This window comes from Rhincodon typus, chromosome 33 (assembly GCF_021869965.1).
Source record: "Rhincodon typus isolate 14 chromosome 33, sRhiTyp1.1, whole genome shotgun sequence".
Lineage (NCBI taxonomy): Eukaryota > Metazoa > Chordata > Chondrichthyes > Orectolobiformes > Rhincodontidae > Rhincodon > Rhincodon typus.
The window spans coordinates 3,161,480-3,173,494 of NC_063364.1; the positions used below are offsets into that span (position 1 = coordinate 3,161,480).

Consider the following 12,015-nt stretch of genomic DNA (forward strand, 5'->3'; position numbering starts at 1 on the left):
ACCTTGTTATCTCAGATTTTCCAGCATCTGCAGTTCCTACTATCTCTGATACAACTTTTTTTAAGCATGGCCAATCCACCTAATTTGCATATCTTTGGACTGTATGAGGAAACCGGAGCACATAGAGGAAACTTACATAGACGTGGGTAGAACATGCAAACTCCACATAGACAGTCGCCCAAAGCTGGAATTGATTATAACTTATTAGCTTTGTTTTTCCAGTCCTGGAATATGCTGGGTCTGTCTGGGATCCTTACGTGGCGGGATACGTAAGTAAGATTGAGGTGATCCAGAGACTTGCTGCAGTGTTCTGCATGAATCACCATGGGAGATACTCGAGTGTCACATCCTTGATTGAATATTTGGAATGGAAAACATTTTAGTAAAGGAGGAACACAACTAGACTGACCATAAGGCTGATGAATTGACAGAAGCAAGTATTTGGTGTCCTCCAGCAATAACACAAGTTAGTCATCTGTACAAACTGCAAAGACTATTTCTTATAAAGACAGCTTATAAATAATCTTCCTTCAAGGACAAATCCAAATTGAAACCAACTGCCAAAGAAAATAGTCTCAGCCATATTACTTGAAACCTTCAAGGCCTGTCTCTAGATTATTTCCAATTCAAAGTTTCACATCAGGATTTTGGCAGGTCATGTCTGCTACCTATAGGAACTTTGGCAGAATGTGGATATTTGTCTGTGATGACCACTCAATTAAAACAGAACCATAGACAGCAGTGGTTCAAGAGGGTGGTTCATTGCCAAATTCTCAAGGGCAATTTGGATTGGCAATAATTACCACTTTTGCCTGTGGTGTCCACATTCCATGAACAAAACAAAATACAAAACAAATGTTACAAATGTCACGTGTGTGCAAGAGCTGCTCAATGGCTACAAAATCACTCTCACATATAAAACATATTGTTATTTGCATTTATTTCCAGTTTTGACATTTTTCAGATTTTAATCCCTTCAAGATATGTCATGTTTGCTGAAGTATACATTTCAAGTTGAGAACATTAAGCCCAGCATGATTGAAATTGCATGGTGAGAAATGGTAGCAGACAATAGTGTACAATGACAGTTCTTTTATCTAGCCAATACCAGGTGATTAGGTACGTTACAAGTCTTTGCTTTATTTACTAAGTTAACGATCGAAAATTTTGATTAAAATATATTTTTCCTTAGACTGGAATTTGATGATGAAGATGGAGAAGGGCCTAGCAAATTTTCAAGGTAAGTGAATTGGAACAAATGAGTTGAAATTGAAACTTGGGGCTTTGAAGTTTTTGCCATGCATTGCCTGAAGTTCCTTGTCCTTTGCGTTTTGGCCAGTATAATTGCTATTTGTTTTAAAATGGCAAGTTCTGTTTGATATGAAATAGCCTCATTTATCATGAACACTGGGTAATTTAGGTAAAATAAAATTGTAATGACAGTTAATACACAGTGATTTGCCAAACTATTGGCAAAGATATCAGAGTCATTGACATATTCCTTCATATCCCTTAGCAACATTTGGGTGGTTAAACTAGCACATTTGTCTATATTTTGATTGCCTATAAAGAAATTTCATTATCAAGAAAGTTGAAAGAATATGCAACATAGTAAATGACGAAGAACAGATTTGATATACAGTAAAATGAGGCGTCACTTGATAGACAGTGATTACTCCAAATCAAAAGAAATGTGATGACTTAAAAGTTGGAAATGTGAGCTGCTGATGACCCCTAAACTGCCAAATTTGCATTCATTTCTTTTTATCCCTCAGTTCCTTTTTTGTGGGGAAGGATATTTTTTGCCTGTCTCATCAATACTACATATGAAAATTTGCACTTGTATTCTAAGTGATTCACAGTATCATAGAATCCCTACAATGTGGAAACAGGCCATTTGGCCCAACAAGTCCACACCGCCCCTCTGAAGAGCATCCCACACAGATCCATTCCCCCAGTTTGCCGTGTCTCACCCACCTAACTAAACATCTCTGGGCACTATGGGCAATTTAGCATGGCCACTCCACCTACCCCACACATCTTTGGACTGTGGGAGGAAACCGGAGCACCCGGAGGAAACCCATGCAGACACGGGGAGAATGTGCAAACTCCACACAGACAATCGCCCGAGGCTGGAATTGAACCCGGGTCCCTGGCGCTGTGAGGCAGCAGTGCTAACCACTGAGCCACCGTTCCGCCCATAAAGTAGTGGATGGTGAGTGAACGTAGAAAAAAAGGTTTGGAGTAGTGACAAACAAAAGATCTATCGGGGTTTTGAAGATGGGTAGAAAAACCTTGGAACGTGTTGAAATGACAATCTTAATTGTTCTCTTGAGTATTGAAAAAAATCATCTTAATTGGTGAACAATAGCAGCTTGCATTTATAAAGCACCTGTGTCGTTCTGAAATGACTGAAGACTCCTCAGGAGAATTGTCAAGCAAAATTTTATACTGATGTATAGACAGAATGTTCGGCTGAGTGGTCAAGGAGATAAGTTTTAAGGAGTGGCATAGAGCTGTGGAGAGGACTAGAGAAGCAGTTCCAAAGACGCACAGGTAATTGAAAGCATGGTTGCCAGTAGTGGAGTGATGAAAATTGAACTATATAAGAAGCCAAAATTTGTAACAGTCCAGAGGCAGTGGAGGGGCATAGGTCTGGAGAAGATAAAGAGAGAGTGAGTTCATGAGGGACTGAAAAACAAACATGAGACTTTTTTAAAACACTAGGAGCCAGTGTGGGTCAATGAGCATAGGGATGATGGGTGAATGGGACGTGATTTGATCTTAGGGGATTGATAGAGAGTTTTGGACGAGATGTGTTTGCAGAGGGTACAGGGTAGAATCCAGGCCAGGAAGGCGTTGGAATAATCAAGCCTTAGAGGTAACAAAGACATGGCTGAGAGTTTGAGTGGCAGATGAGCAAAGGAAGTTGCAGAGGCAGAGATGGATGATGTTATGGAGGTGGAAGTAGGTGGTCTTGGTGAATGGAAAGCATGTGAAGCTGGAAGGCTAGTTTGAAGTCCAGTATATGCCAGGGTTACTGTAAGTCTGGAAAGATGCCCCATGTCAGTTACTAAGGAATGAACTTGATTTGGAGACTAAAAGCTTAGCTTCTATGTTTCCATTATTTAATTGGTGAAATTTTTTGCAGACCCAATGCTGCATGTTGAGTAAGCTGTGTGTCACATCAGAGGTATTAGTGCCACATGGAGTATGTGTGGAACTGATATATATTCAGATGACATTGTCGAAAAGCAATATGTAGGTGAGAAAGAGGAGGGGACTAGGAGTAGTTCCTTGGAAATCCCAGACATAATGGTGTGGGAGCAGGTTAGGGTTTTTTCCCTTTTGTTTCCTTATTTCTATGGAATTCCCTGTAATGATTTTCCTTCTTACTCCCACACAGTGTTTCCCTGCTACACACTTTTCTTCAGCAACATTATAAAATGTAAGAACAGAAATAGGCCATTTGGCCCATCTGATCTACTTCATCGTTCAGTGAGATCGCGTCCGATCTGATAGTCCTCAATTCCACTTTTCTACCTTATCTCCATAACAATTGATTTGTCAGCCTTGGATAAAGTTAATGACTGAGCCTTGAAAGGCCTGTGTGATAAAGAATTCCACAGGTTGACTACCTTCTGAGACAGAAATAAAACCCTTCTTATCTCTGTTTTGAATGGGCAAACCTCTACTCTGACACTATGCCCCCTGGGCCTAAACTGTCCTTCATGGGGAAACAGCCAGTCTACATCTACCCTGTCAAGTCCTTGATGAATTTTGTAAGTTTCAACAAGATCTCCTCTTATTCTTCTAAACTCAAATGGGTACAGGCCCAACCTATTCAACCTCTCTTCATCAGCAAATTCCTCTATCCTCAGAATCAAACCTGTGAATCTTACATGGATTGCCTCTAATGCCAGTATATCTATCCTTAGATAAGGGGATCGAAACTATTCACAGTATTCCAAGTGTGCTCTGACTAGTACGTTATACAGTTTTAGCAAGATCTCTCTATTTTTTTACTCCATTCTCTTTAAAATAAATGCTAACAGCTATTTGCCTTGCTGCTGAACTTGGACGCTAATGTTTTATGATTCATGCACAAGGTCATCTTCAGTTCTTACCTTCCCATCCATCTTTGTGTCATCCGCAAACCTGGCTACTATACATTCACTTTCCTCATCCAAGTAAGTAATCTGTAAGGTAAATAGTTTTGGCCCCTGTGATCCCTGAGATACTCAGTAGTGACAGGTAGCCAACCTAAAAATACCCCATTTAGCTCAACTGTCTGTCTTCTGTTGGTTAACCATTCTGTATCCATGCTTGATATACTCCCCCAGCATTGTAGGCTGTTATTCTATTAGGTAGCTTTTCGTGTGGTACATTATCAAATGCCTTTTGAAGATCCAAAATATTACAAATACTGGTTCCGCTTTATCTATCCTGTTTGCTTTTTCCTCAAAGAACTGTAATAAATTTGTCAGGCATGATTTCCCATTTATGAAGCTATGCTGATTCTGTTTGCACATACCATGTTTTTCTAAATGGTGTGCTCTACATCCTTGATAATAGAATCAAATGATTTCCCAATGACAGATGCTAAGACAACTTGCTAATTCATCTATTTTTTTTTGTCTCCCTTCTTTCCTAGTGAGTATTACATTGGCAGTTTTCTAATCCTCTGGGGTTTTTCCCAAATCTGAGGACTCTTGCAAGATTACAACCAGTGTATCCACTGCTACTTCTTTAACAATTCTAGGATGCAGTTAACAAGGTCCAGGGTACTTATTGGTCTACACCTCCATTAGTTTCTCAATTGTTTTCTAATGATAGTTATTGGAGGAGGCAATGGCCTAGTGGTACTATCACTAGACTGTTAATCCAGAGATCCAGGTAATGTTCTGACGACCTGTGTTTGAATCCTGCCAGATGGTGGAATTTGAATTCGATAAAAATCTGCAATTAGAGTCTAATGATGAAGCTGTTGTCGATTGTTTGAAAAACCCATCTGGTGCACAGTTATGATCCCTATTAAGCAGGAGATCTCTTATTCTTAGATCATTATTAAATCTACTTCAGATTCTTGGTTGGATCCACAACATTTTGTTCCAGGAGTCTGTCCCTAATACGCTCCAATTTCTTCCTCATGCCTACCTTTGCCAATTTTAATTTTGCCAAGATTTAAGTTATCCATGATTAAATTACCGCCTTTTATAACATGCCCTCATTATTTCATGGTCTATCTTCTGTCCTACAGAAGTTACTGTTAGGGGGCCTATCGTCTACTCCCTCCAGTGTCTTCTCTCCTTTGTTTTTTTTTAACTCCATCCATTTTGATTCTACCCATTGGATCCTAGATCATTTTTAGTTATCATACTTATTCTGTCTTGTACTTACAGAGCTACCCCACCACTCCTCCCCTCCTGCGTGCCATTTTGAAAAGTCACATACCCCTGAAAATTAAGTTCCCAACTTTGATATCTTTGTAACTATATCTTATTAATGTCAGTTAGTCATACCCATTAATCTTTATTTATGCCATTAGCTAATTTATTTTGTCTCAAACTCTATACACATTAAGTAAATCGGCTTCCATTTTGCCTTTTTATGATTTTATACCCCTTGACCCTATTAGCTACTGTTAATTTTATGCTTCTATATTCTGTCCCTCCCTGTCCTAATCTGGCTATCATTATCAAAACAGTTGCCTTGCAATGCTGCCACATCCTTTTGCTTTGTACACCTAGGTATCCTCTTTGCTGAGGAGGGCCCTATCTAGAACCCTGGTTATTCGATACACCAATCCTAACACATTTCAATTAAAGACTGTTCAACTGAAACACCTCCCTTCTAGGTGATGCCAGTGCATCATGATCTGAAACCCATTCCTCCTGCACCAATCTTTCAGCTACGCATTTAACTCATTTATTTATCCTGAGCGAGTTTGCCTGTGATTCAGGTGGTATCTTGAGTTTATTACCTTTTGAGTCTCTGCTTTTAGCTCCTAATGGTTCAAATTTTTTCAGTAGGATCTCCTTTCCAGCTGATCAATGTCTTTGGTCCTAGCAATAATGGTACCAATGACATCTGAAACCATGCAAACTTAGAACCAGAATATCCTTTATTGTCACATGTACTCCAATACAGGAGTACAGTGAAAAGTTTCTATAATGGCTGCCTTTAATGGCACCATCTTAGGTACAAGTATCTAGGTACAAATCTTACAGAGTAAAAAAAAAGATAGTGTTGTTACAGTATATAAAAAAAATAAATTAGCCAGAAACAGTGAAAAAGTCCAGAATAGTAATAATTGCCCAGAAGTACTTAAGTTCCAATCTGTGTCTGCACGCCCCACAGCACAAGGCCATGCTGCCTCCATGTGCCGGTTTCCATCAAGCGCTTGCTCCAGGAATCGCCTGTTTGCTCCCCCACTGCTGTAGGACTCAGCATATGCTTGTTCTCCCGTGAGGCCCGGCGTGTTCGCTCCATTCTGTTGTGGGACTCAGCCCTTGCATGTTCTGCTCTATCATGGGGCCCGGCCTGTTTGCTCTGATCTGTTGTGTGACTCGGCCCATGCACTCCATCCCTCATCCTGGCAATTGTCTGAAACTGAACAAGACCTTTGACAATCTTGGTATCATAGTTTACCCTGAGAAGATGTTTCTATCACTAAAATTGTCTATTTCCATGTTTGTAATTTTACCTAGCTCCATGACAGTCTGAGTTCATCTGAAACCCACACCCAGGCATTTGTTACCACATGACCTGATTGTTCCAATGTACTTTAGGTCAGCCTCCCACTTTGTACCCTCTGTAAGCTTGAGGTTTCCCAAGGCTTTGTTGTCTATTTATGCCCTAACTTGCACCAAGTCCTGTTGCTTCTGTGCTTGTTGACTTACGTTGGCTCCTGGTTAAGAATTTAAATTCTCATTCTTATACAAATCTCTCAGTGACCGCACTCACGCCTATATCTATAATCTCCTCTAGCCTGTCAACTCCTGAAATATTTGTAATCATATGATCTGGTCCCTTGACCATCTCTGATTTTCACTGTTCCACGATTGGTAATGTTGATTTCAGTTTCTTGACATTCTGGAATTCACACCCAAAACTATTCCTGACCTCTTTTGAACTCTTTCCTCCTCTATGATACTTCTTAAAAACTTACTATTTTGATCAAAATTTTAGTGATCTGACCTAAATCTCATGTGACTTAACGTCAAACTTTGCTTTATAACACTCCTGCCAATTGTTGCGGGTGGTTGTTACCTTACAAACACTAAATAAATGCAAGTTGTTCTTGTCGTCTTACATTATAATTCTCTGTTTGATGCTGTTAAAAGCTTGCACATGAAAGGCAGGGGAAGTGGTAATCAAGTGGTAACGTCAGTGAACTAGTGATCCAGAGACCCATGTTCTGGGGATATGGCTTTGAATTCCACAGTGGCAGATAGTAAATTTGAATTCATTACAATCCTGTATGAAAAGTTCGTCTAATGGTGATCAAGTAACTATTGTCAGTTGTCATAAAACCCATCTGGTGCACTAATGTCCTTTAAAAAAGAAAATATGTTATCCTTACCTTGTCTGAACTGCATTCAACTCCAGACCCAGAACAATGTGGTTGGCATGTAACTGCTCTCTGAAATGATCTAGACAGTCAATCAATTCAACGATGCCACATCCCATCAAGAATAAAGAAAAACAAAATGGAACCTTGGGTTCCATGACCAAATGCATCAAGACCTAGCCAATACCAGGTTTTGCTGACAAGTTGCAAGCAGCATTCATGCCGCACCAGGTAATGACCATCTCCAACAAAAGAGAATCTAACCATCACCCCTTGACATTCAATGGCATAACCATGACTGAATCTCCATTCTCAACATCTTGGGGGTTTCCATTGACCAGAAACTTAACTGGACTAGCCAGATAAATACAGTGGCTACAACAGCAGGTCCGGCTAGGAATCATACAAATAATTCACCTCCTGACTTCCAAATTTTGTCTACCATTTACAAGTCATAAGTCAGGATGTAATGGAATACTGTTCACTTGCCTGGATAAGGGGAGTATCAACAGCACTGAAGAAGCTTGACACCATCCAGTACAAAGTGACCTGTTTGATTGGCATCATATCCAGAAACATTCACTCCTTCTACCAGCTGCTCAGTAGCAGCAGTGTCTACCATTTACAAAATGCACTGAAGAAATTTACAAAGGCTCCATAGACAGCACCTTTCAAACCCATCACCACTATCACCTAGTAGCACAAGGGCAGTAAATACCTAGAAACACCACCATCTGCAAGCTTTCCTCCAAGCCACTGACCATCCTGACTTGGAACTACAGCACCATTTCTTCAGTGTCACCAGGTCAAAATCCTGGAACTCCATCCTAATGGCATAGTGGGTCTACCCACAGTATATGGACTGCAGGCTCAAGAAGGAAGCTCCCAACCACCTTCTCAAGGGGCAACGAGGGATTGGCAATAAATGCTGGCCCAGCCAATGATGCCCACATCCTAAGTAAACAAAAAAAGCGTGTTGCATTGGAAAAGATGCCAGTAGAAACTTAATGTGCTTCAACAAGATTAACAATGTGTAAGTCCAAGGATCTATTCCCAGAGTTCTTCTCCAATTACATTCCCATTACCTGTTTGTGGTTTTTTTTTTATTATGGATTCTGTCTAATGGATGTACGGTACATTTCACCTAGACATTGATATAGTAAGTGAACAGTCCACTTAAATGGGTAAGGTTTAAACAGAATATTTTTCTTCTTTGCCCCCTGCATTTGTATTGTTAGCAAATTTGCTCAGTGTTCAGTGAACAGCTCTGGGAAAATTCTGGGTCATGGACCTGAATTTTTATCTATCCTCCTCTTCTGGCCCCCAAACCTCCTAGAGTGTGCTTGGACATGATGGACGTGGGTTAGTAAAATTGGTTGGCATGAAGAGAGCACCTTGCCTATCGCTACTTGCCTCTGCTGGAATTTCACCAGTGTCAGGGTAGAGTTTTAGGCAACCTGGTTGTCCCTGATCAAATTGAGGGCCTTAAGTGGCCACTTATGTGACTTCTGTTTCAACTAATAAAGTGAAGGCGGGGAATGGTGTCTACGCCATATGATGGGGTTGTCTGGTGAACTTGGCCTGACTATAGGATGGTGTGGTCACTAGCCTCCCTGTGGCCAAAAGCCACGTGTCAATTAGTAATGCTGCTACTGCTTGTTTCCTCCTTTGTGCTCCTAACTGTGCCTCCCTCACTCCTCTTGCTGGGGCCACTCCCTCACTTTCCTTGTATCTGGCTCCAATGCTGATGCTCAGCAAAGATAAGCTGTAGTTCCAGCTCCCTGAGACCAATGAACTGGTTGCCATCTGATTGCCTTAAAGGTCTCAGAGGCAGGATTCCTCCCAGATTACTGTAGAGGTCTTGGCCTGAACAAGTTAGTGGCTTGACGAAGGTTCCCTACCATGTGGATCCGGACTTGGTCTTGATTTTTATACTGGGAATGTCACCGATTCTGCCTTCAACTCTGGCTGTAGTTAACAAAATATAACAGTTCTAATTTTTCTATAGATTGTAATCTGGTCTGAAATGAAACAAAACTACATTATTATTCTAATTAAAAGTGCTAACTACTTCGTACAGTCAGGGTATTTAAAGAAATGTTGCATGTTTTTGAAGGAGTGGAATTGTTGTAAAGTGGAATGTTCCAATAATTTTTCCACCATGCCATGCACTGGATTTTGGGTCAACAAGCAATTTGCTCCCAGCTCTTTCCATATCTTGCTGAATTGTTGATCACAAGGAGGTCACATAGCAATCCTTGATTATATGTTTTTAAAATGTTCAGATCAATTTATTCAACAGATTACATTTTATTTAGCTATGACCTTTGTAACCATAATGTGAGTGAGTATTGACTATAAACCTTTACAGCGAGGCATTGTTTGGAGGTTAATTTCTAATTCTAAGAACTAAATAATCGAATGTATTATTTTGTGTCATTTTATTCTCACTAATATTCAATATACATAGATTTGCTTTTAGTTCCTTTTGAGTTGACTACCTTTTTTTTTCTAGGTATGCAGATCCCTGATGATAAAGAAACATGTGCAAGGTAGGAGTAACTCTGATGGGTTTAGCAGCGAGACAAATCAAGTCGTTTCATCCTCTGCCCACAAAGCCGACTTACTGTCTCTAGTATAGAGAGTTGATTTTTCTTCCAAGTTAGATGACCACAGTGCTGATGACCAGGAAAACTAGACAGGTAGGGACAAGCAAAAAGCACCCAAAGCAATGCTATCATCTGCTTTTCAATCTTGTTGGAGTCAACAATGTTAATAAATAAAAATGCAGCAATTATTTTTTACATGGAAAGTAATGATAACTTCTACTAATTGCAGAAGTAGGTGCAGTAACCATTGTAGAATTTTGATAAAACATTAATCATATGCTATTAACAATTGCAAGCTACAAATGTAATAATTATGTGAATTGAATTACCTTTGATATATCAATTACCAATGGAACCTGATTAATGTTCCTGTAAAGGAGTAAAAATGTATGATACCATCTTTGTTACTGAAAACATTATAGCTTGAAGAATATAGATAGGTAGATTGACTTTTTCGCTGAGTTTGCTGTCGAATCAGACCTTTGGAAGATGCAGTGACATTTTTCACAAGTTAGGAAGGTATTTATTGTTATATTATTTGATGTGTAACATCTTGGTTAAAACGTGGACAAAACAGCAGAACACCAGAGGTGAAGTAAGAGTGACTGCTCTTGGCAACAGGGCAGCACACAACCGTGCATGGCATCAAGGAGCCCTGGCAAAATTGAAGTCAATGGGAATCGGGAGGTTTGAGGGAAACCTCCATTTGTCGGAGTTATACTTGACACAAATGAACATGGTGTTTGTTATTGGTGGTCAATCATCTCAGCTCCAGGGCATTACTGTAGTAGTTCTTCAGGGTAGGGGCCTATGTCTAATTGTTTTCAGCTGCTTCATCAATGACCTGCTCTCCATCACATGGGCTGAATTGCATATGTTTGCTATTGATTAAACAATGCTCAGCAGCATGTGCAACTCATCAGGTGCTAAAGCAGTGTTCATGCACAGCAAGACCTGGACAACATAGAGACTTTGGCTGATAAGTGGCAAGTAACATTTACATCATACAAATGCCCAGGCAGCAATCATTTCCAACATGAGAGAATCCAACTATTACACCTTTATGTTTAATGGCATTACCATGGATGAATCTTCCAGTATTAACATTTTTTGTTATTTCTCTTGTGGGATGTGAGCATCGCTGGCTGGCCAGCATTTATTGCCTGTCCATAGTTGCCCCTGAGAATGGGGTGGTGAGCTGCCTTCTTGAACCATTGCAGTCTATGCGCAGTTAGAGAGGAAATTCCAGGATTTTGACCCAGTGACAACGAAGAAACAGTGATGAAGCAGGATGATGAATGGCTTGGAGAGGAACTTGAAGGTGGTGGTGTTCCCATGTATCTGCTGCCCTTGGCCTTCGAGGGTCTGGAAGGTGGTGTCTAAGCAATTTCTGCAGTGCATCTTGTAGAAAGTATGCACTGCTGCTACTGAGTGTCAGTGGTGGAGGAAGTGGATTCTTGTGGATCTGGTGCCAATCAAGTGGGCTGCTTTGTCCCGAATGGTGTCAAACTTCTTAAGTGTTTTTGGAGCTGCACTATTCCAGGCAAATGGGGAATATTCTATCACTATCCTGACTGTGCCTTCTACCTTGGCCAGCAACTGAACTGGGCCAGGCATGTAAATACAGTGACTACAAGAGTGAGTCAGATAATAGAAATTCACTGGTGAGTAACTCACCTTTTGACTCCCCAGTGCCTGTCCATCATCCGCAAGTCACAAATCAGGAGTGTGATGGAGTATTCTCCACTTGCCTGGATCAATGCAGCTGTAGTAATAGTCAAACAGCTCCACATCATTCAGGACACAACAGTTGCTTGATTGGCATCCCATCCA

General features: G+C 40.4%; 1 protein-coding gene across 1 annotated transcript in view; it reads left to right on the plus strand.

Moving 5' to 3' along the window:
* The window catches only part of arnt2 (aryl-hydrocarbon receptor nuclear translocator 2), a 347,885-nt gene that overhangs the window by 35,582 nt on the left and 300,288 nt on the right, over positions 1-12,015 (plus strand). Inside the window, exon 2 of the mRNA XM_048616062.1 lies at positions 1,193-1,240. Coding sequence (XP_048472019.1) covers positions 1,193-1,240 — 48 coding nt within the window. The remainder of the gene's footprint in view (positions 1-1,192; positions 1,241-12,015) is intronic.